This window comes from Theobroma umbraticum, unplaced genomic scaffold (genome assembly GCF_002168275.2).
Source record: "Theobroma umbraticum cultivar Fairchild unplaced genomic scaffold, ASM216827v3 scaffold_44.0, whole genome shotgun sequence".
NCBI lineage: Eukaryota > Viridiplantae > Streptophyta > Magnoliopsida > Malvales > Malvaceae > Theobroma > Theobroma umbraticum.
In genome coordinates, this window is record NW_018397255.1 from 10,009,783 (window position 1) to 10,036,777 (window position 26,995).

Consider the following 26,995-nt stretch of genomic DNA (forward strand, 5'->3'; position numbering starts at 1 on the left):
ATTCAATCAAACCTTTATATTGTTATTTGAATCAAATAAGCTTTTATATTTTTATTTTGAGTCAAATAAGCTCTTATAACTAATGATTGACTTAGTCAAAATACTTGTTGTCATTTTATACCATATGACGCTGATGTAGGATACTAATATATTATAATTGATAATAATGTGACATGTTAACATATCATAATTGATGATAATGTAATATGCTAATTTGCATGATAATATAACCATGTGATTTTTTCCCTTCACATCATTACCATGTCAATGTTATGTGGATAAAAAATGATAAGTGGCATACTAATAGTAATTAGTTAATTATTAACCATAAGAGTTTATTTAATCCGAAATAAAATATAAAAATTTGATTGAATGTAGTAATAGATTAAAAACTTATTTAAATTTTGTTAAATAATTTAGAAACTTATTTAAATATTACGCCTTAAATCTTTGTTTAGTGTTATATAGTCAAGTGAAATAACTCAATTTCATATTCTTTGACGTGGGGCTTGCTTTTTGAGCTTTCAAGTCTTGACAGCTATAACACACTTGCTGAGGCATCTCTATTTGGGATACATAAGTTTGTGCATTGCTTTAGGTAGACGCCATTATTACTAAATCATAGATTGTGAAGTTGTGATGTATTTCTTTTCAAACATTTATATTTTATTTTTGTTTGATATAATATTGTAAAACGTTTATTAAACTATTTAATAATATTTAAATAAGTTTTTTTATTGTGTTTAATTAAATTTTTATATTTTTATTTTAAATTAAATAAACTTTTATAACTAACAAATGATTAATTGTTATTAGTGAAAGTATCAATTGTCATTTATGTTCACATGAATCTGACGTGGAGGATGTATACCACATCACTTCGATTATGATAAGTCAACATGTTACATCAGCATAATATAGTATGAAATGATAAATGACATTTTGACTAATGAAAGCTAATCAACCATTCGTTATAATGACATATTTGATTCAAAATAATAGGATAAGAGTTTGATTGAATGCAATAGAAAAAGAAAACTTATTTAAATTTTCTTAAATAGTTTGAGGATTCATTTTGGTATAATGTCTTTTAATTTCTATTAAATTATATTGAATATATTTGAGAGATTGATTGTGTTTTAAAATTGATCAAAATGATTATTGATGCTATTTGTTGAAATTGACTCATGTCTTATTTGAAGATGTATTTTTTTTTGAACACTTTGGACAATGATTTGGGTCATTCAAGAAAAACTTAAAATCTTATATGATAGACATTTTGGCATTAAATTAATATTTTTTATAAAAAAAATAAAAAAAAATCGACAGCATAGCACGGGCACCAAATCTAGTTGATATTTACATCTACGTCAAAACTCTCCTTTATCAGGGAAGAAAATGTCAAAGAACCTGTGGATTTACTATCTATTTGGTCTGATTTATTTTCAACTTATCAATCTCTTAAAAGTAAAAGCCAAGCTAAACAAGATTTTGAGAAGTTCTTGAAAATATTTTTTTAAAGAACAAAATTTTGAAAAAAAAGAATTTAAAGAAAACCTCTAGAGAGAAACTTTCTCTTTTCTTCTTTTAAAAACACACGAGCTTTTTAAGAAATACTCATCTTTCTTAATCAAATTCCCTCTTCTCTCCCTCATTTTGCAAATCACCCTTCTCCAACACAAAATCGTGATCTCACTCTCCATTACATAGTTCTACAAAGACTATTGAAAAAAGAAAAAAAAAACAGAAGACCTAGCTATAGAATAACAAAATCTACGATTTTTTTATTCTTACAAAGATTAAGAGAAAAAAAAAACTCAAAATTCCAAGTTACATTTAGATATTATTTAAAGATTTTTTTTTCTTTACTAAAAAATCTAATACTATTTCTACTATACAAGTTTGAGAGTTGTTACTTTTTTTTATGAATTTTTTTATTTTAATATCTGAAATGGTATATAAATTCCAAGCAGATTTGTTCCGCTTTTGTTTATTAGGTGATTGGAAAGAAACTGCTCAATTGCTATACGTTTATGATAATTTTAATTAAAATTAAAATTTATATAATTTATTGCACTAAATAACTTATCAAATAGTTTTAACTTAATTTTAAAAGTTATTATTTTTCATAAAAATTTCATAATAACTTTTAAACTAAAAAAAACTAAACCAAATATGCTTTTAATTTAAAAGTTCTCATTTCCGTGGCTCCCTTGTGGTCACTGTCTCAAAGAGTCTCTACAATTCTGACCAAGTCAATACCAGTATATTAGGAATTATCTCACAATTAATACTCTAAACAATCAAAACGGTTGATTTTGTTCCATGCATTGGACCATCCAAATGAACAAATTGGAAACTTTTCGACATCACCTAACCTACTTAACGCGTCTCATCCAATAACAAAACTGGGGAAGATGTTCTTTATTCATTTTCAATTTATCAAAAGTAGTGAGCCTGGCTAGCATTCAGCAATAACCCCACAAATTTTAGTAATACCCTTAATTTCTTGAATAACATTTCTTCTTTTGTTTAATCAATGAGCTCCTTCAAATTGCACTTGACTTAAACATGAGGAACAGTGAAATTTTGACTTCTAATTTCTTGTTATCCAGTGGGCTTGAAGACTAATGCAAGCTTCATTTAACTTTGCAGATAACATCACAATCATTTTATGTTGGAACTCTAATCATGTGGTCAGTTGGTGCATTAGTGATTCCAGTGTTGTCCTATAAGCTAGACAAAGTGAAGATTGAAGATAACATTAAAAAAGGTGAAAGAGACTCAAAAGTCATTTTCCTTTTATCACGAAATTATTAAATGAGTTTCCCTTTCATATAATGGAGCTTAATATGCAGCAAAAGCAAGGGGTTTTGTGGTAAATTAGCTTATTTCATTTTTTTAATCAAAGCAATGTTCGTGATTCATGAACCCCTTTGAAATGGATATCAATGTGTTATTAAAAAGGGAAAAAAAATCAACAACTTGCTTTTTGGTCAATCACTGTCTCATATTATATATTCCCAAAACAATTATTCCCATGAACAAAAGGAAAAGCAAAATACAAGGAATAAGAAGTCATCTATTTACATTGAACCTTGGTTTTTGTTTCTCTACTATGGTATAAACTGTGGGCTAATGCCAGATGACGCCATGACAATGACAACAAGTGTATGATGAAATGATGTCAAACACAACCATGATTGCTGTTATGAAATATTATATATAAATATATATATTTACAATTGTCAAAATTAAATGAAATGGCTATTGTATCATTGTTATTGCAACAGTATTGCAGAATCATCTACAGCAGCCTAGCTAGCACAATTCAAAAAGATTCAATTTTAATCCACATTTCTAGGGTTTCATTTTTCCATCCCCAAAGTGCTCACCGGGCTAAAGCCCATGATTTTGAATTTCCTTTTGTTTTTTTCTTGGTATCCATGCATATTGGAATGCAACTATGCATATGCAAGTTGGTAACAAAATGGAGAGAGAAGAGAAACAATATGAGTGGAGCAGTACCGCTGATACCATGGGTGATGGGTTTCCATCAAGCGATATAAATACAAGGAATTGATTCTTAGATGGAGTCCAAATTTGGGTCCCTTACAAACAAAAGGGTTCCTTAATCGTGAGTCCGTTATCAATCTTAATAAAATTTGATAGTATTACATATATGGCCGGCAAATATAAATATCTGATCTGAAGTAAACGGATTCAATCCAAACTATCAAACGGTTATGATTCTATAGATCAGATAAATTAACCAATAATTGGGACAGCTCAACCCAAATTGAATAAAAGATCTTCTTCGACAGAACTTTTTGTCTCTAAGCATACATTTGGCAGCAGTCTTTCTCTGATCAGTTCGTACGTACTCCAAATGAACTGTAAAGGACCCTTAAATAAATTAAAAACAAAAAAACAAAAAATGTTTGGTATTTGCTACATGTAGTTCATTTTCTATCATTTCAAAAAAAAAAAGAAAATAAAGAAAATTCCTCCATGGAAAGCCTTGTATACAGTCGGGCAACTTTGTCGGCATGTTGGCCTTAAGTAGACCCCACAATTATAGAAAAAAACATAAGTGAAGAAAAATGCCCTTCAAAAAAGGAACCCAATAAACCTTTGTGATAAACACGACCACTAACAACACCACCACCAACTTGCCATTATCAAAACCCATTTACAAAAGGTGGCCTTCCGTTCCTCCTCTCCACCCCTCACAAGAATCTAAAATTCCTGAGAAATCAAAGCCTCTTACCATTGCCAGGAACAAAAGAAAAGAAAAAAAAATGTGGCGTATGCTGGTGGTTTTGCGACGAAACCTCCAAAACATCAAGAAAAGCCCCCGAGTAGCCGATGAGAACATGGTTGGAGGAGTGAATACTAATAATAATAACGGAGCTGAGATGCCAATTTTCATCGACAGAAGTCCCCGCGGATCCTGGAATGGTCTTTCTGTCATTTGCAGCGTTGTTAGAGCTCCTCTCTCTTTAGTTTCTTGCTTCTCTCAACCCCATGTTAATGGGGCTGATGGAGTTTGGGTGTCGAGTGAATTTGCTCAGATATCAGAGATGAATCATTTGATGGTAAGTGACAGCATGCGTTATGCAATCTTGATGTAAAAATGAGATGTAAATAAATGGTTAGAATTGCTTCTTTTTCCTTTTCTTTTTCTTTACGGGAAAATCAAGGAAGGGGAATTTTGCAGTGTGTTGTGCTAGTTACTTTGCATGGATTGACAGAAGAATTATTGTTGGTTTTTCTTTTCTTTTTCTTTTTTTTTTTGGGGGCCTTTTGGATTGTGATCCATGTAATTTTTCCCCTTCCATATATAATAGTTGTACGACTGATAAATATATATATATATATATATATATGTTAGTGAAAAAGTACGGATTATCATCTCTGAATGCAGGTTTTCACGAGTTTGTCTTCGTGGGCTTTTGCTTAATTTACTTCGGTTAATTTCATGATTCTTTGTTTCTTCAAATTAGAAATCAAATTCCCAAGAAAAAATGAATCAAATCGAATACTAATTTTTTGCCCAGGATTTGAATAGAAAAATCTCCCACAAGCCTGATCTTATGCTTGAAACAATAAAGTAATGGCACTTAAGAAAAAAAAAAAAAAAGGGTTTCAGTAGCGGTGATATGTGGTTTTTCTTCTACCGGCTCGCCACTGCCGGGTATCATTGCTGCAAGTAAATAATTAATTAATAAAGAACGTTCAAGCATACACGATTTTTTGTTTTCGAACAGACGCAATGTACAAATTTTTATTGAAATTCAATGTCGTTAGTTTTATTTTTATAATAAAACTATACATATTAGTAAAGTTATAATTACAATAAAATAATTTTCAATAATTTTTCATTTTGGGAAGGGTAAGGTATGCACCACTTAAATATAATTTTTTACCAAGTGAAAAGAAAGAATATATGCAGTATAATATTTAATTAACACACGTTTTAGCAATTTGGCTTCAATCATTAATGGAGGAAAACTGCTCCAAATTAATTTTTTATGACAAGAGAATCACTTTAAACTAGTTAGGAGAATGAGCTCGAAAGACTATAAATCACCCATGTAGATTAACTCCCATAGGCCAAATGTTTTGTACTTAATTTGAAAATCATATATACAGCTGAATGCTTTACCTAGTCTTGTCATTGCAAAATTAAAGCTGGGATACGCTAGCCTAACCTTAATTTTTAATCCCAGCTTATATATCGAATAAATTCTACAAAGTGCATATTAAGCCCCTGCTTTCCCAGACACCAACTATCTCTTACCACGTCATTGATTCCGAAAGACAAAGTTAAAGAGAAAACAACTTAAAGTTGAATCTAGAACTCTTTTGCAATGAAATTAATCAAATTACTATCAATATCATGTGATCGTGTACCCTAAACATATTTTCTACTGAGTTACTATATTCAAATCCTAAGATAAAAGGGATGAGGTGCTTTATGGGACTAAGATAAAAAATATATTTTTCCATCCTATAACCTAAAATGATGCATAAAAAAAGAGTAAAATTGTTGAATAATACCATTAAATCTATAAAAATTCTACTTAAAGAATAACAATAATGCTCATTCATCGACACTTTTAATAGCACAATTTTTCTTTTTTCTAAAAAATATGATTGGAAACCGAATTTGCAAAATGGGGGTGATTATAACATTTGAATTCATCAGAAATTTCCATATCCCCAAAGTAAAAAACCAGTTATTGTTGTGATTATCATCAGAAGGGTGTGCTGGATTTGCATAAGTGTGCAAATGAGGAAGGAGTCCCGAGAGAAGACTCAAAAGAGAAATGATGTGGTTGGGTTTATGTCCATATTTAGTGGGACATGAGAAAAATGAGAGTCAACTGCTCCAACTCCATGTTTCTTCTCATAATAATGGGAATTTTAATGTGCACTAGTGGTGGTGAGTGCCAACCCGTACAATTAATTTTAGTAGAAACTTTAATTGGCTTTTAGATTTTTCTTCAATTCTCACTCATCCAAAATTTGTTGGCAAGCACTTAATTCTTTTTATTCATTTATTTTTGCTCATTTTGTCAAATATGAACTATATTTCAACATAACCATATGAGGTAGTTTACATTCTTGTAATTTTTAAATAATTTAAAAAAGACCACATGAACCTAGAGAAATATAAATATAATTTTTTAAAAAAAGAATTTACTATATTATAAGGGCAATGGAATGGCTTTCCTCTGTGTATATATATATATATATATATATATATATATATATGAATTTTGTCTTTAACAATTTGCATGTTAAAGATAAAGAGTGAAAATACGCCTTTTAAATTTTAAGTAATGATTTACAACATCTAGTAATGCTGTCTATGAGAAATGTGTGTACTATATCTTAAGTTTGTAACTCTATATATCCATTTAACAATAAGTGTTCTATATGAAACTATACACGTAATTTTGACATTAATTTAATGACATTTTTCTTATTTTTTTATCAAAATCTTTATATTTTTCAATATTAGCTATAAGAGGTTCTTATAGTATAAAGGAGATTATAAATATATATATATATATATATGTGTGTGTGTGTGTGTGTGTGTGTGTGTGTGTGTGTGTTGAAAATTGGGCTAATTAACGAAAAGAAAAGATAGAAAAACATTTATTTCATTGTAGTCTGTACGTTTAGTATTTGATACTAAATAATTACAAGGTTTAATATGTGCGCATGCCCATCATTCTTAAATCCCATCTGCTCCTTATCCTTATCTGAATTTGTGAGTCATTTCGTAGCTTTCCAACAAGTGGCACTACTTCTCAATCAATTATACATCTCAAAGAGTTCATCTAATATTTAAGTTGACAGTTGAAACATTTCGTTTTCATAAGAAAAAAAAAATACCACTTCTTTTACTTAAAACTTTAAATTGAGAATAAAATATAAGTTTATATATATTTTGCTTAGTAAATTCAGGTCATTTTATTGAGTATCAAATAAGCTGATACAAAACTTGACTAGAACAAAGGGTGTGGTCAAGACCTCCTAAACGGGCAGGAAACAAACAATTCACTGTCAACATAAAACACGCCTAGACCAGCCTGACACCTTAACTCACAACAACATATGCTGGACACCATAAAAAAGAAATAACAGGACATTCTCCTGCACACCGTACTAACGAAAGCATTATAAATATCACCACACCATACAAACCACAAAAATAGATGACAGCATAAAACCATCACCACAAACATAAAGTCCTCTTCCAGTGTACAGTGACATTAATTTAATTGGCGAGGCTAGACCTTTTCCTTTAGTGAGAGTGAGACAGCATGAGGAGGGCGTGACAGAAACTTATATTTGTAAGAGGGAGAGATTCTTTGGATGAAGTCTAGTGATGGGCATCAGGTTGTTATGTAGTGGAAAGGTGTTAGTGAGAGAGACAGTTATTGGTCTCTGTGGGGATGACCTTTATGCCTATTAAACCTTTTGGAATGAGCATAAATAATAGATAGAGAGCGGAAACACGTGTTCTTCAGCATGGGTGTGGCCTAGACTTTTGAGTCTGGTCCTCAATAATAATACATATAAATTCTTATAAAAGAAATTGAGAAAAAAGGTCAATTTCATAAGTATATTTTAAAAATAATTATAATATAAAGTTAATTGTTTTTATCTAATTTTAATCATGAGATGTAAAAATGTCCTTGAAACTATTTCAGACAAATTAAACACTCAATTTCTCCCTCTTGCCATTCATGCAAATTAAATGTTTTGTCAGCTCTTTATTGCCATGCAGGTCTCTCCACTCACTTAGCTCTCTTTAATTTTACCAGCATCGTCATCACTCTCTGATCTATCTCTTGTGATCTTGGCATATTGTCATCGATTTACAGACCAAAGAGTAGAGGTGACATCAAAGTATGTTATTAGATTAATTGGTTCACATTTATGGAACCCCAAAGTTGACGAAAAACTAACATAGAAAGAAACTTTTGCCTACTTGATAAAACGGATGTATGAACTACATCTTTTATGGGAAGCAAGGATAAGATGTCAGATAAAATTGAATCCAGTAAAGCATTGATTCTTTCAATGCTACTGTCAATGCTGCTATTGCCTTCAGGCCATCGAGCGGTGGTTTTGGTGCGCTTGGGATGAATGGTCATTTGGGGATTTTGATTTTGAGTTGTTTTTGATGAAACTTAAACTATTGAAATGACCACAGAGATTTGTAATAGCTTCTAATCAAATCAATTCGGGCCTTAAGCTCACATAAACTTGAGAATTTGAAATTTTTAAACTTAGTTCATAGGAGATTTTCTTCGATTTTTAGACGAAACAAGTATTTTCGATGGGGAAAAAAATTACATTTTGATTTATGAAAATACGTTAGAAACACTTCAATTGGCACCCACTCTTCAAAAAATAAAAAGACAAGTAGAGAGCCAAGGGAATTTGGAGATTTGCTTCATGGGTTGTCTTTAAAATGACTACTCAGAGTGTTTAAAACCCTATGCAAAGCAAATTAAATGTTTTTACATGTCAAACTAAGTTATTACACACCATGCCTAAATATCCTCAGTTGCTACATGCCAACCTTAACAATATTTAGTTCAATCACACCATGCATCATCACTAAGTTGCTAAATGCCACGCGTAATCACTAAATCGTTACACTACATGCCTAAAAATTAATTATTGATATATGGCGTGTAACAATAACATTTTTCACTAAGCCCTATATGCCACGCTTATATTACCAAATGTCACTACACACCATACCAACAAATAGAGTTGTTACACGCCATGCATTACAACTAACAGTTGGCCTACATGTTTATGTGTTTGATCAAAAACATCTTATTAAGAATCACTTGCATTCATTCAACAACTATAAATTCAGACACAAAGTTTTGAGACATTAACTTAGGAGTCTTGATACTCATTACTGTGGTTAAATGTATAAAGACTAAATGTCTCTTCAACTGCTTTCTTCGAAAACTATTTCATTTTAAAGTTGTTCCATTTTGAATATTCATTTAATATTATGTTTTCTATCTAGATTCTTTCAACTAGTATAAATAGCTATGTAATTTAGCATATAAATGAAGTCATTTGTAAGTCATTTTGAGAGTACAGTAAAGTTATATTAATTCCAATTCACTCATATTTATTGAATTCTCGTTCTTTTATATCATTTCTCATCTCAACCATAAACCCTAAACACTCAACCTTAAACTAGTGCAAAAATGGACACATGTCCAAATAATTAATCTTTTTGTGTCTTATTTCCACTTCGCCAATTTTGTTAAGCTTAAACTAGAAAAAAGAGACATGAAGAATAATCATTGGACATTGTGTCCATTTTGGCTTCGTTCTACTGGTTACTATGTATTGATGCTCCATTGCATTAGTTCATTGATTTTGCAAAGTATTATGTTGTGCAGGAGACCGATGAAAAAGTAGCACTTGGGGATTTCTAGTTTCACATCTTCCTCCTTTGGAGTCACCATGATCGATTTCTCCTTCTATTTCACATCAGGGTTCTTGTACTCTTTAAAATCCATCTGCAATGAAATACAGTAATGCACATGTAAGCTGCATGCAATGAACAATTAACCTAGAGAAGTTACACAATATTTACAAAAAAATTTATATTGTGACACACCATGCCTATAAATTCTTATTTGCTACATGCGATGCATAATAACTAATTTCTTACATGCCATGCGTAAAATTACTATATTGTTACACGCTATGCCTAAAATTCGTAAGATGCTACACACTATCCATTTAATCTTGAGATGATACACGTAATGCCTAAAGTTCATTGGTTTTTACACGCCATATTCATGCACTTAGGGAAATCCCTAGATTTGTTACATGTCATGCCCATTTTCTCTTCAAATGCTAACAACATTCGACCTAAATGGGCATGGCGAGTAACATCTTTGAGGATTTCAACAACTTCAAGCAACACCAAATGCCATTTAACAATAAAACCCTAAATCACATTCTTAAGCAATATGGAATTCAAATTACAAAACCCACTAAAAAACACAACAAAAGATTCGACATTCACCAACTTATCGTTTGTTATGAACTTGTTTGCTATGACTGATTACTTTGCTCTGAACTTGTTTGAACACTTTTCGGTCTTTGAGAATGAATCAAACAATCATTTAATAAACCTGTCGTGTAGTATACCTAGTGTTTAACGTTATGCCAATGTCAAAAAAATCATCTCCTGCAACTTGAGGAGGTTTTTAACAAAATATCGTTTAGCAAATTCTGGCTAGATTTATTTTCACTAACTTGTGCATGAATGAGAGTATGCATAAATGACAAGGTTTCATTAAAGGTAATTTTCTCCCAAAATCTTATTTCTTAGTTAAAACCAATTAAAATGGTGAGGAGGGTTTTTTTTTTTCTAAAAAGACCTTATATTTGAGGGCTTAAAAAACATTTTTCCCATTCTTATATATATTATAACAATGGTTTTTTTAAAAGAAAATTATGAGTGAGATAATTAACTTTTTTATTCTACGAGGTATTTTTTTATTATGAGTATTCCATAATTTTAACACACTTTTTTGGTAAAGCACTTTCATTAATATTGAAAGAGATTACAAAATTGTCATTTTGAATCTTGTAGAAAATACCAAGGATCTAAGCAAAGAATTAAATTGCTTGATATCTAATTTCTTTGATTGCTTGATGAAAATAAAGACTGCATGTAGGGCTATTTATAATAGCTAACTAGACTTAAACCTACTTGGTGTGCAAATAAAGTAATTGTTGGAGTACAATTACTTAGAGTACAAGTAAAGTGAAAAAAATAGGGAAAGATTACATAAAGAGATATTCTCCCCAAGATATTCTCTCTTTGATTTGGGTGACGGGTTTAGACTCCAACGAGCTTGTCGTCGATATTGTGGGTATTCGCCTTGTGCCTCCCTTAAATTGGTGGAGAGTGAACCTTAACAAAGTTGACAGTGGAAGTTCCTTGTTTGTCTCCATCACGTATTGCCATCAGTTAATCAAACTGTGTTTGAGATAACCTTGTTGGATTTAGAACAATCTATTGTTGATTTGCTTGTTTTTGGGAATGCATGTCCTTTTTCTTCCACTGCCGATTTAGTGGATATCCTACAATCTCAAAATAGTTTTTTTTATGTGACTTCTTTTATTAAAATGTTAACATTTTGGCTTCTTCTTTGGTGTTGTGTATTAAATCTTTTGCTTGTGTGATATGAGATGTGCTTTAAATTAAATGCAAAATACAAGCAAAGACTGCATGCAAGTGCACATTATCGCAATGCATAATATAGTGATAAGTTAAGTTTGTCGATCCCTCAAGGAGTTGATTTAATTGTTGTTGCTAATTACTAAAATTAAAACAAGCTAATTTTATCCAAGTACCAAATTTTGAACAATGATTAAAAAGTAATCTAATTAACTAACTCTAATCTAAGAGGTACAAATAGCAAATTAAGGTGGAAGCAATGGTCTAATAGTCTAGGATTAAGGTATCCTTTAATATGTCACTTGAAATTGTGCTTGCTTAATTACTTAATCTCAATGAAAATTGATGTTAGTCTAGAATCTTAAAGTATGTGTAATTCTTTGTCGAGATATTACACACTTGCTTAATATGATTGAATCACTATATAAACAACTAAATTAAGTTCTTTAAGCAAAGGTTCTAAAAATTGACTATGCGTGGCAATTAAATATATGTCTACTCCAATTGCACATCAAAACACTAAAATTCCTTTCTAAGTGTACTGAACACACATTACCCAAATCAAGGTCTAATTTAGACTAACTTTTTCAAGTGTCACCAAAATACCTAGACACATTTAAATGGTGATCAAGCTAATAAATGGGCAATAAACTCCTATTTGAGTAAACATCAATATTTCCATAGAAAATAAGCAATAAACCATCACAATATCCAAGCTATTTATTAAAATCCACAATAATCCTAGATTAAAAATTCTAGTTCAACATATTAAAGAGGAAAATACAAATTTCAGCAAAGTGAAGCATTGTTCTACACAAAAAGTTAGAGAGAGAGAGAAAATCAAATCTAGAGTGAGAAAATGATTTGCTGTAGCTTTTTGATCCTCTAACTCTTGATTCCTTTCCTTTTTTCCTCTTTTGTTCTTGCCTCCTTTTGCCCAAAATGGTCTCCTAGAATCCTCCCCTTTTAGCCCTAAAAAGGCCTCTTTTTATAGCACTCTACATGGCCCTCTGATCTGAAAGATTGAAGGGTCTGGACTTCTTCATTTAAGTTAGTGCTACAGTGCTGAGTGTGTGGAACTGTAGCACTAAGCTTACTGCTTGGTGGGGAGTATGGCTGATGAGGACAACATTACAGCACTAGAGGTTCTGTTTGTTAAGGGAGGACAGTGTTGCAGCACTGAGAGCTAGCACTACAACACTATGCTGGCTATTTCCATGCTTTTTTCCTTCAAGCTATCTAGTGCAAAACTACTATGATCTAGCTACTTTTAACACAATTTTGACCATGCTCAAATCAAAACTAGGAGAAGTGATAACATGAACTTCCTCTTAGCTTTCCAATGGTCTTAGAACCACGTTGATTGGACTTCTATAGCTTGAGTTATGTCTGAAATGCCATTGCATGTTCAGTGAAGTCTGCACTTGGCCAACTTGAGCAATTCTTTACCACTTGACCCCTTCTCTTTTAAGGACCTTGAAAACATAAGCACTAAATCAACCATAGCTAAAATAAGCATTTTTACCATACAAAAGAACTAAAATAACTTGAAATAAACTAGCTCAATCATGAGTTAAATAATTAAAGAAAAACAAAGAAAAATGCTTCCAACTTTGCTTAAACTCAAAGACTTATCCATTTTATCACTAAAAATATGGCAAGATAACTCTATATAATAGAGTTATCATCTGGATTTTGATTCCTCTTTTTAGAATATACTTTGAATGTTGTTGCTTTCATAATTGGCTCTACCATCGTCACATTTTCTAAACTCAATAGAGGATAAGCAGTTGTTAAAGTTGGGAATGGATTTTTACAAAGAATATTTGATCTTACAGTAGCATAAAAATCATTCAATCTCATTAGAAATTGATGCAATTTTTTTCTTGTTTTCCCTGGCCAAGACTCCGCATGCACAACTTCTACATCCTCGTCCATAAGCCTTGGAAAAACTTTGAAGTTGATCTCAAAGTCCTTCATTTTTGTATAGTATTAAAATTGTTAATTCACCTTGTCCAGTGTTGACTCTTTCCCTTTTCAGTTCTTGAATTTGAGGTCTACTTCCTTGTGAAAATCTCTTTTCTAGAGCTATCCAAATGCCATAAGTAGTATTATGATATGCAACATTGTTATGTAACTCCTCATTGAGTGAGTTTAGCAACCATGCTACTACCATAGCATTACAAGTTAGCCAATCATCTTCTTTTGGTTTTGATAATTTTTCATCCACGAATACCTGCTTGTGTCTTGATCTTAGAGCATTAACAACAACTTTCCTCCATGTTGAATAGTTGGGCCTCTTTAATGTATGAGATACTAATAAATCACCTAGTTTGTCAGAATTACATAAATGATAGTGGAGTGGCTTGTTGTTCATGGTTTTGGCAGAAGATTTTGCTTGGGATTCTATTAGTTTTTGTGCCATAGAAAAAATATTTTCACAAAAAAGAACAACTGGGCTTTAATATCATGTAGAAAATACTAAGGATCTAAGCAAGGAACTAAATTGATTGATAGCCAATTTGTTTGATTGCTTGATGAAAATAAAAGGCTATATAGGGGGCTATTTATAATAGCCAATTAGATTTAAGCCTGCTTAATATGCAAGTAAAGTAAATAGCAAATAAAAAAGTATTTTAATCCTAGACTTCTTTGTACACAAGTAAAAAGAAAATAAGGAAAGATTACATAAGGAAATATTTTCCCTAAGATATTCTGTCATTGATTTGAGGATACCCGTATATTTCCTAATAAATCTACAGTCATACATTATCCAATTATAAACTCATTGTGGTATTACAATTTCATTGTAATAAGTATAAATAATGAAATTTACCTATAAATTTATCACTTGTATTAACAAAAGTATATTTTATGAAATATTCTAATTTTAGTATTTTATTAAAAAATCAACAGAATTGTAAATACATTGAATCCATTAGAACAGAACAAAATTTCTTGCTAGTTAAGGAATTTATATAAAAAAATGTCAACAAATATGATTTTAATCTGCCTTCTTTTTTGAACAATTAAAATTGAAACAATGAATGATGTCAAGTGCATAAAATATTTTGTTTAACTCACAACCAAATATCAACAAAGAAAAAGAAAAGAGTGTTGGACATTTTCAACAATAGTTATGGAAGAAAGAAAAAAAAAGAAAGTCTTTTGAACAATTTTGATTGTTCAAGAGTTATAGTTGTTCAAATAATTATGGTAAAAAACTAAAAATTATATTTGTTGGAAAATAGACAATTGTGTTTGTTGAAAACAAATCCTTGTGTATGTTGAAAAAAGGCATCTTTGCTTATAAATAGACTTTCTCCTAAGGTAAAAGAAAACACAGAATAGAGAAAACATCTTTTTCCTTTCTCAATATTCTTCAGATTTCTTCTATATTATTTCGCTACAAAGAATCTTATAAAAGTTAGGCAATCTTGTTATACACAGGTGCTTGCTCAGTGAGTCGATTTTGTCAATGCAAAACACAATCAATTACTGAGGTTCCTTGTATTTTTGAGATTTATATGTCGATAACTCTTTTACACACTATAAGTAGGGTAGAATTACATTTTAAGGAAAGTGGTATTGTTACCCACCTTGAAGCAATTTCTTGATTTTTCAATTCTGTGTTCCAAAAAAGAAGTCTTATTCTATGTATGCTTGATTACTTCTAAGTTGGGGAAGAACCAGTAGCAAGATCGAGATATAGAAATTGTCGATGAATAAAAATCTAATTGCAGGCCTTTCCTTTAGAAGAACAATGAATCTTCAATGGTACTATCACTTATTTAAAATGAAAAAATATATATATTATGTGCCTGTTTGTGCTTACTTTTTTTCAGTTGATTTATCTCTTAAAAGTATAAGTTAGGCCAAATAGGATTTCGAGAAGATTTTAAAGATAAAAATAGCTTTTTTAAAAAAAACAAAATTTAAACCAAAATAGCTTAAAAAGAAGCTCCAAAGAGGAGCTTTATCTTTATTTTCTTTTAAAAATACACCAACTTTTTAAGAAATACCCCTCTCTCTCAATCGATCTCCTTCTCCTCTCCTTCCCTCTGCAAATCACATTTCTCCAACGCAAGTTTCGATCTCTCTCTCCTTTACCTCTCTTTATAAAGACTACTAAAAAAAACGGAAGACCCCGCAACAGAATAACAAAATCTATGATTTTTTTTATTTTTACAAAGATTAAGAGAAAAGAAGACCTAAAATTGAAAATTACATTCAAGTACTATTTAAATGTTTTCTCTCTTCTTCACTAAAAAGGATTTTAATGTCAAATACGTTGTTTCTTTTTTTCTCTTCTTTCTTGGGGAATTGAAGCATCATGTTTCTATTGTTTGCTAGATCAACAAAAATTAAATACTTTTACTACTATACAAAGTTTGAGAGATGCTTTATTTCTGTATGGATTTTTTTTATTTTAACATCTAAAATCATATATTAACTTGAAACAGACTTGTTCCACTTTAATTTATTAAGTGATCGAAGATGACATAAATACCTTTTATCATAATTTTAACTACAATTAGATCTTATATAATTTATTTTGCCAAACAGTTTACTAAACAGTTTTGGCTTAATCTTAAAAGCCATTATTTTTCATAAGAACTTTATAATAGTAATTGTTTTTAAGCTAAAAAATAGCTAAGTCAAAGAGACTCTATGTTTAACTATTTGTAACGTGTTTATGTCACTACATGCATTAATTAATCACCTTTAAAATTGAAACAAATTATAACTCTAAAAAATGTGAGAGAATTGAACGCCAATATACAAGACTAAGGTCATTTACCATTGTATTATGGTTAACTATTGAATTTTGTCAATATATATACTTCAATTTTATTGAATATTGACATTATACTTACAATTTCGTTAATTTTTGGACAAAGACAATAAAATTAGAATATTTCATGAAATATTTTGTTATTTCACATGATAAATTTATCCGTAAATTTCATCATTTTTGATTTAAAAATCAATAAAATTAAAAGTACAATAACAAATTCAATGAAATTGAAATGTAATGATAAAATTAAATATTAACTTATAGTATAATTGCAAATTTAGCCTCAATCTCTCAGAACAAAAAAGGTTGGATGAAAAGGCAATTTTTTTTAAATCACTTTTGTTTTCATTTTCAATTTAAAAAGATTAATAATGACAAGGCTCTGTCATTCTATGGTTGATTGAGATAAGTTGTGGGAAATGCTGTAGCAAGATTGAAACCTTTCACTTCAATGGCTGTCCTCTTAGCTATCATACGTTTAGTGAGAAAAACAAAGCTGTTACAACCAATGACAATGCTGAAGGAAATTCTTAAAGCAATATCCATCCATTGTCACTAATGAAAATTAACATGAAACTTACAAAGTATCTTTCGACCTCCTTTTTTGTCTCTATCTTTTGCTTAATCAACACGATTTGGTAAGTGCTGAGCTCTAATTTCCTCCAGATTTTCCCCCTTTTCCCGCTTTTTGTATGCACTGAAAATGACAAGAAGAATAAAGAATATTATCAAGAAATGATGGAAATAATTGAGCTTTGATAATGACTAAGCTTTACTTGATTAAAGTACCATTATGCACAACTATTAAAATTAAAATTTCAAAGTTAGTGGCGTTGAAATTGATCCTCTGTATGTAATGTTACACATTGAACACCGCCTTAAGATTGAGATGAGAAAAGCTTATAATTTTCAAAAAAAAAAAATTTCTTATAAAAAGTTAGATATAATAGATACTTAACCGTCTATACGCGCTGGTTAAAGATTATTATAAATATAATATTTAAAAAAATTTTAAATTAATAAAAAATTCAAATAAGTGTTAAAAAGGTGGTGCCTGGAGTGGATGCGATTTACAAAATTGAAGTTAAAGGAAGGCAGAACGGTACACCTAAAAGCAAAGTTGTGATTGCTGACGATGGTGAAATTCCTCTGTAATTGTTTTGTTCATGTTCCAGTGACATAAAATTCGAGTGTCTTCTTATTCCTGTTTAGGCCGTGATGAAAACTCGAAGATGAACAATTTTTGTAATTGTGACTTTAATTAATTTAAGGTGATTTCATTTTTTTAAGATGAAGGTGACTTAATTTAACTAATAATTTTTTTTATTTTTTTATTACATTCAATTTAATTTTTATATTTTTATTTTAAATCGAATAAATTTTTATAATTAATGGTTAAACAGCTGTTATTGGTAAAAATATCATTTATCATTTTATATCATGTGATGTGTTATGTTGACAAGACATACTAGATGATGATATGACATATTGATATAATATGATGACATGATTATGTGAGATTTTTTACTCTCCATATCAGTACCATATAAATGTAAAATGATAAATAATACTTTATTAATAACAATTGATATTTTTATTAATGATAGTTAATTAACCATTAGTTATAAAATTTATTTAACTCAAAATAAATATGTATGGACTTGATTGTACGTAATAAAAGAATAATAATTTATTTAAATTTTTAAAAATAATTTGTTAACTTTTTCAAGTATTATATCATTATTAAAATAATAATAGTTTTGTAAAAAAAGTTATTTTAATTTAATTTGGATACTGTTTGCAAGCTAAACAATTTAACATTAAAATATAAAATTTCATAATTAAATTGAAACTATGATAATTTTATGTCTAAAATTAGTGAAAGAGCTTGTAGACACATCATTTGGTTTGGAAAATTTAATTGTCTTTCCCCATTTTTCTTGCTTTATTTTCATTTTTATTTACTTATTTTATTTTGGTTAAATTACACAATTAGTCCATGTACACGGACAAAGTGGTGAATTTAGTTATTATATAATAATCTGTAAAAACTAAGTCTTTATATTTTTTAAAATTGATAAGGTCAATCTAATTGTTAACAGTATTAAAATTTTTCTATTACTTATGATATTTCTTTTTGATGTGACATTGAATATAATGAACTATTAATGATAATGTGACATTTTTTATTTATTTCACAATACTCTTTTCATTGCTTTAAATTATAAAATATAAAAATTCAATTCCTCATCTTACAACTCTTTTCCTAAATTCTAGAAACCCATTAGTATTTTTTATTTGTTTTTTTTCCCAATCATCTTTAAAACCATTAACTCACATTAAATAATTATATGTCTACACTTGAAGAGTCCAAGTCAGTTTTTAATCATGTCATATTGATGCTACTATTACATCATTTGTGAAATATTTCGTCATTGTTGCCATGTCATAAGATTCAATATCGCATAAAAAAAATGCCACATTAATATAACCAAACGCCATATCAATATAGATATTAAAGAATTTTTAACATATTGAATTAACATTATCAATTTTGGTAAGTATAAGAATTGAATTTTAAAAAATTATTGTATAGAAACTAAATTCACTATTTTGATAGAGTTCAGGGATTAATTACATAATTTAACTTTTTAGTTTATATTTTTTGTTAATAACTAAATGATTTGGGCCTTTTTAAATCCAAGTTATTTTAGGTGTAATTGTCTCTTCGGTGGAACTAGGTCAAATTGGGTCTAATTTACAAATTGGGCTTTGGTTCCACCGCAAATTTTTTTCTTTAGAATGAGCCGAAGTTCAATTTCTTCTTAGGGCCCACAAAGTCCATTGGACTTTTATTTAGTTATCTTATAATTTTTTTATTTTAATTTAAAAAATAAAAAATGAATTTTTTGAAATGTATAATAGTAAAAAAAAAAAAAATAGAGGTTGTAGGCAACAGCAACTACAAGCGCCACTTACAGGCAAGGGTAGACCTAAAAATTTTTTTGAGCTATTTCATAACTAAAATAATAATAATAATTAAAAAATATAAATATGTTAAAACTCATAAACTAAAAATTTTAATATTAAATTAAAGAAAATATAAATTCAATACATTCATTCATACAGGTAAAAATATTTAAAATAATTATAATTATTCATGATAATTTTTCATATTTTATGGTGCGTGATAACATTTGTAGAAATATTATCAAATACATCTTTTTTAATATATGTCATTAAGCAATCATTTATTCACTCATCACTATTCAATATAGGACTTGAATTTTTTGATAGGGAGAGTGAAAAATGCAATCAAGCACTAAGAAGAAAAAATATCACTGCAGATTTTAAGAGTAGAATGGGGAAGGAGAGTAGTTTAGATTTTGATTTTTTTAATAAAATTTTAAATTATAAAAGAAAAGCTTTTTATCTTTTCATGTAATATTTAAAAATTAATATATAAATTAGTTTTTAATGAATTTTCTTTGATTTCGAATCTTTGACTCCATTCTTTACAAAATTATAAAAAAATTAATAAATTCATTAGTATTTTTAACTACCTAAAACTTAATAAAACTCTATAAAAATTATAAAATTAAAAAGTAAAAATTTTTACTAAATGAGTGGCGTCATGTGACACCACTCTTCTCAAGGTTGGTCTGCCCAGGCTTGCAGGGGGGCGGCTGGCGGCTGCATGCACCACATGTAGTTACCGTCACCCACTTGCACCCCTTCACCGTCTGCCCTCCACGGTCTGCCAACCATCTTAAATACGATTTTTTATTGTAACTATAAAAATCCAAAATTTTCATATAAACATGAGTTTCTTGAAAATTTACTATGTTTATAAATTTTTTAAAAGACAACAATCCTTAAAAATTTAACCAAAAAATCAATAAAAAAGAAAAAAAAACCCACAATAATCATGAGAGAATTTTCTTTAATTTATATTGAGAATTTTTTAAAATTTCTGTATTTAAAGATTTGAATTTATATTTCTGAGACATCTTTTATGAACAAAATCCTAAAACTTGTTTCAGATTGGATCTTAGTTTCTATAATAATAATAATAATCACGAGAGTTCAACTAAAATATTTTGATATTATGATAATGTCCAAAATTTTCATGTAAAACCGAAGCTGTTTTATAAATAATTATAAAAATTAAAATAAAGGGACTAAAATATGGTTTATTTTAGCTTTAATGGCTTTCTTGAATGAAAAAAAAAAAGTATTCTCGAGACGTGAGAACAACGTATATGCTTGTGATAGAAACAGTTGAAAGTTGTAAGGTCCAACACTAGATTCAACCATAACTAATAATTAATATGATGAGGCAGAAAGGAGCTCTGTCTATTTTTATTCTAGTAGTACAATTACATGCATGTCATGAGTCAATTTTATATAGGGTTATGACAGGAAAGAATTGCTTGAGAGGTTAAATTTTTTGTATCTTTAAGGGAGATGTTTCCTTTTTAAACATTGTAATTGTACTTGGTGACATCTATAGAAATATTTGTTAAGTCTTTAGGGGGAAGACTTATTAGGAAAAGAATGTCTTCATTTCACGCATTGTAATGGCTATTGGTAAAATACTTATAAAATCTCGTAAACTCTTTATAGAGGGTGAATAGTCGAAGGATTGTTAGGCTACCTTATTAGTAAAGGTATGTTTGTAGTGAATTATCTAGGGTTGTCTCTTTGGCCCGACAATGGCTCGTCTTGGTCCTTTTGTATTTATTTCAATATCAATAAAACATTTTTCTTTATGCGGCTCTAGTGGTTGTGTATATGGCATCCATTATGTCCTATGATTTTCATGTGCATTGTCTTAATCTAATTTGTGGCTATTATTGATATTTGATTAGATATAAATCAATTATTGGTTGGCTTGTGAGAAAGAGTCCACTCAAGTATTGCATGGACTATCATATACTTAAGTGAAGGAGCATAGTTTGTGACAGTGGGTATTAGAGCACGGACGAGATGTGTTAAGTGAAAGAGCAAACATGATGACCATGCAGAGTGCATCAGAGGACCATCAGAGAATTGATGAGTTAGAGGCCGTGGTGGTCACAATAAAAGCTTAGATGGTCTTATGTGAGTGAATAGATGAAATTGAGATAGTCCATCGAGAACTACTCGAGATAATAAATACCTTAAGTGATGAGACCAGGGATATGTTGAGTATTCTCTAAATCAAGTTTGGAGAATTAAAAGCTCAGGTCAACCTTTTGATTATTGTTATAGGTAATAATAATGCAAACCCAAGAGATCGAGGGAAAAGGGCGAAAGTGCCAAAGCCCAAGTTATACAAAACGATTAAAGATGCAAATGAGTTGGAGAACGTCTTTTTTGATATTGAATAGTACTTTCGAGTTATGCATGCTAAGTCAGAGCATGACAAGGTGGCGATGATTGTAATATATCTTGTAGGGGACACAAAATTATGGTGACTTTCCAAATTTGTCAATGGCGAGTGCCTCATCTAGAAGTGGGTGAACCTTAATTGAAAACTAAAGAGCCAGTTTTTCCTTGAGAATATAAAGTACACAGCTTGTTGGAAATTGTGAGAGCTGATGCAAATTGGGTCAGTATGAGAATTTGTCAAAAACTTCTCTGCCCTAATGTTGGATATTAGGGACATGATCGAGAAAGATAAGTTGTTTTATTTTCTTGAGGGTTTGAAGCCATGAGCAAGGATAGAGTTACAACAACAAAAGGTATAGGATGTGACTTCAACAATAGAGGCTACTGAACATCTTATTGATTATAGTAATAACTCATATAAAAGGAAGGACCTTCCATCGAGAACCAATAGCTTGAGCTCTAACAGTGGGGTGAAGTTCCCAAGAGTTAATAGACCCTCGAGTGGGGGAAGAGAAAAGAGACGACCATTAGGGACACATTGTAACCAAGAACAACTAAATTGTAGGGTTTTAAACCTCGAGCCCTAATATCTTGCTTTCTTTGCAATGAACTTCATTGAGTAGCGTATTACCCACATCGAGCAGCTCTTAGCACAATATGTATTACTAATGTGGAAGCTCTTCGAGCCCAGACCTTAGTCGAGGAAGTTGAAAGGTAACCAATGTGGATGGGTTCAATTTGATTCCTTAGTGCCTTGTAAGCGCAATTAGAAAAGATGAAGAAAAAGCCTCAACAAGGTCTCAAGTATGTGGATGTGTTGGTGAACAATAAAAAGACTAAAGCCATGCTCGACACAAAGGCCTTCGATACCTTCATCACTCTGGGAGAGGCAAAGAGATACGGTCTCAATGTGGAAAAAGACTTCAGGCAGATGAAAACAGTCAACTCATCAGCCTCAGCTATTATGGGAAACTCCAAAGATGTAAAGGTTAAGATTAGTTCCTAGGAAAGGAAGGTGAACATAACTACGGCCACTGTAGATGACTTTGATTTCATTTTGGGCTTGGATTTTATGACTAAAGCATTAGCCATCTAGCTGCCAGTTGCCTAATGTTTTTAGGAGAACAACTTTGTGTGGTATCAACTACAATTCTACCTAAGAGTAGGAAGAGAATTATATCAACTATCCAGTTCAAAAAAAGGATTAAGAGAGGAGAGTCCTCTTCTGTGGCCATGCCTGTCTACAAAGACGGAGATAGTATAAATCCAATATCCATTAGAAAAAAAGAGCAATACTTGATTAAGCCGCAATTGGAATTGTCATCCATGGTGATGTATAAACAGGATCCACTAAAGTACATTTCTCGATTGTATTATTGGTCTTGTCCATACAAGAAGCCACAAAAATGGTTATAAAAAATCGTAAAAGAACGAAAAGGGTCATATCAAATTATACAACTAGGTACATATCCTTCTTTTTTCTTTTTATATTTAATTTCTACAATAACCATACTTACGTTGTTACCCTCGCTTCTGTTTTAGGAATTATCAGGGGAAGGGAATAAGCGGAAAGGGAGGAAGAGGGAGTATAGGGTAAGGTTCCACATTTTTGGAATTTTTTTAAAATAAAAAAAAGAAGAAAAGGAAGGGAGAGATTAATCATCAACTTCATTTAGTTAAAGAAAAGAAAATGACATGATAAATACTGTATCATGGCTTTTTACAATGTTCTCGTTTTATAAGTTAAAAAATATATCTTAATTTAAGGGTAATTTTGGCTGCATAATTAAAAATATTAATCCAAATCGAAAGCAAAGGTAAGGATTTTCGAGGCTTACATATTTATGATGTCTGCCCTTCTAAGTAACCCTTCCCTTCCATAATATTGTTTTCCAAATAAGGGTGGGGGTACCACTCGCTTTCCCTTCGCGTTCCCTCCATTTCCCTCAACCCGAGCAAAGCTTTCTTGTTCACTTAGGCACTCGTGCCCTTCAATTTGAAATGGCAATTATCATCTTTTCTGTTCAGTTGAGCACAATTGTCTTTGGAATCCGTGAGCAAGCCACATTTGTCATGCGATATCAGTCATTGCGGAAGGTCCAAAAGCTAAGTTTTACTTCTACTTGAAAATACATTGTCCCCTTAAATGTTAAAAGTTTCTTATGATTGGTCATTTGGGACTGCATTAATCCTACTGAAAGTTTTTTTGAAAGCAAGAGGGATATTATTGAAAATAATAACTACGTATGCATATGATCATATTTTAATTTCATTATATTTTTCACAGATTAAATGGAGTTGTGTCTGTCAATGCCGGGGAAGTACCTAATTCTGTTAAATCATTTTTACAGTCAAGTGAAGATTTAATCTACGTCCAAAAAAAAAAAGTAAACATTTAATCATTAATGGTGCTATGAAAAAAAAGATGGTAACCAGTATGCCGGGTACTTTTTTATCTTTATGGATTGTGAGAAATAATTTAATTTTTAGTGGAACAAGATGGGATCGAGAAGAATTAATTGAATGATTAAAATGAATCTAAGTTCCGGATTAAAGCAAATGAAGAAAATGCAGTCATTGATGAGATTGGGATATGGAGATATCCATATATTTCTGTTATGCCTCAAAACAATGTAGATTTTCCAAAAGCTGTTTCGTGTTCTCCTCCTAGAAATGATGAACTCATATTCAACGCGGATTGGTTAGGAAAAAACTAGAATCCCCTAGGATGTGGAGGAATTTTGAGACTCTTTAAGTGCTACTGTAGGAATTTTTTTTTAACCTTTGAGAGTTCAAGAATTGGATTATGTCGAACTTGTGGCAATGGAAACTACATTCCATATTTTCTCTCTTTACTAGGAATGGTATGAAATTTTTTGTCATTGTGTCCTACTAAGGTGGCAGGATGTGCAATTCAACTTGGAGACTGTAGGGTCAATTGAGATTTTCCTTTTTTTTTTTTAAATAGACAGATTACAGAAAATCATAAGGAAGGTTGTTTTCATTTGTACTTTTAAAGAAACTAATTGTTTTGCAGATTCTTTAACCCAGCTAAGTACTGATCTATCTAGTGGTAAGAGGGAATGTAAGTTGATTCCCTTTTCTGAAACTAATTGGTGATTTTTGGATGATGTTTAGCGCTGAATGTTATGACCATCTCATGTTGTTGAGATATCAAAACTTGTAAAGCTTTAACCTATATATAAAATTTTATGTTGATTGAGAAAAAAAAATATAGTCGAGCATTTTGATATCTATGCGGATAATGGTACGTTTAATTCAATGGTTCAACCCTTTGAACTCTTTAGTTTTTTTTGATGTAAATGGGGTTTAGAGGAAATTTAAAAAATCAAAAAAATTGACTTCAGAGCGAGTTGTTCAATAGATGTTATCTTTAAGACTTGTTTCACTCTTACCACTTAGTATGCAAAAGAGAATAATGTGAATAGAATTAGGGATACAATGGAGTTAACATTTAATTTTGTTTTTCACTTTACGAGAGTAGACCAATAGATACATCCGAAAGTTTATAAAGTTATTCGGTCTTAGAGTTTACTTTCTATAGTAAGTAGATTATAAAGAGTTTGAATTCTTTTGATAGATGATGAAAACTCAAGTGTTTATGTTTGTTTTCAAAACATAACACTTTCATTGCACTTTATTTTTTTGCTCTTATCTTATTTGTTTTTGGTGTGTCAAAATGGTTGACAACAAGTTCTTTATGTAAACCTGCAAGTGTCTCTTCTCAAGGACATAACCTTTTTATTAAAACACTTCTTTGTCTTAAAAACACTTTTACATTTTACAATATTCAACTTTTAGATAAAGGTATTATTTCAATAATTATCTTATGAAAGGACAACCATTCATTTTATAAGACATAATATTACAATATAAAAAAATAACTTTTTATTTAAAGAGACAACTTTTTATTTTGAAAATACATTAACAGTTTCCATATGCATGCTTATTGAAGACTGTGTTAAGAGGCAACCGCGTAGAACCATCAGATGATGAAAACACCTGTCTAAGCCACAATAATCAGGCTTAGGTACCTCCTGGAATTGCTCAATTGCGAGGTCAAACGATACAGGCAAGCTAGCCGTCGTATACTAGTTAGGCTCAGAAAACCAATGAAGTCTCCCGTTTACCAAAACCTTTGATGTCGGCCAAATAAGACGGTAAGGTATCATTCCTAAATTTCTCCAAGCAGGGTTTCCAATAGTCAGAATCTGAACCTCAGATTGAATTAAAGTAGGTGTAGCTACATACGAGTTGCCTCTTCGCAACTGTCTTCGAAATACTACCTGGATCACCTTGTATTCTTTCGAGGTTGGATGAAAACCGAACCCCAAATGTCCCAACCGTGCTGGATACTTAATCAATTTTGGGAGCTCAATGAAAATCTGGGTAAACGGGCTGTAAATGTAAATGCTTCGTGAAGTATTATGCATGCAAAGCAAGCCATTGCATGAATCTACCAAATACATAAGCATAGCGGAATTTGGAAGCTTCTTTGAGACCACCTTCCCTTCGCTATGAGCAGAGAAATCTATAAAGTGGAGCTGATCCGGGTTAGGCCACTTGCTTTGTAAGATGAAGCGCGGATCATTGTCGTCCTTAGCCATATGCATGAAATGCTTACTAATAAGAAGTGGATCTTGTATTAGGCTTCGCCAGGCTTGGCAAACCGACTTTGATTGCAGCAAAGATGTTAGGGGAAGCCTGGATAGTGTGTGGAGGACGACCTCCTGAGGAAGACGCTCCATCATGTTTGCTGCTGATTGGTCTGCCTTTTCAAGTTTGCCCTTTTTCATGGTCAATTTCTTTATCATTAGGCGAAGATAGAGAACTAGGGATATAGAAGACAAGTAATATATTATGCGGAGCTTTTGAACTTTTGGCGATCAGAACAAAGTTGCTGTTAAATAATTTGCAATATAAAATTGAAGACTAATTAATAGGACAAAGAGAAAGTGATCAATGAAAGAGTCCTCTAAGGTACGCTGTTATTGCGATATGGCATAGCATAATTCTCAATAGCTTATAACTATTTTATTTCACAAGAC

General features: G+C 30.7%; 1 protein-coding gene and 1 pseudogene across 1 annotated transcript; one reads left to right on the top strand and one right to left on the bottom strand.

The window, feature by feature from the left end:
- The first annotated feature begins 4,160 nt into the window (after positions 1-4,160).
- On the top strand, positions 4,161-4,851 carry LOC110409719 (uncharacterized). Its single transcript, XM_021419165.1, has one exon. The coding sequence runs from the start codon at positions 4,302-4,304 to the stop codon at positions 4,632-4,634; it is 333 nt and encodes a 110-aa protein (XP_021274840.1). The 5' UTR covers positions 4,161-4,301; the 3' UTR covers positions 4,635-4,851.
- A 21,004-nt stretch (positions 4,852-25,855) lies between these two features.
- LOC110429185 (F-box protein At3g07870-like) lies at positions 25,856-26,752 on the bottom strand (annotated as a pseudogene).
- Between the last annotated feature and the right edge of the window lie 243 nt (positions 26,753-26,995).

Excerpts from the sequence above, each read along its gene's own strand:
- LOC110409719 (XM_021419165.1), top strand. The coding sequence starts at position 4,302 with ATGTGGCGTATGCTGGTGGTTTTGCGACGAAACCTCCAAAACATCAAG.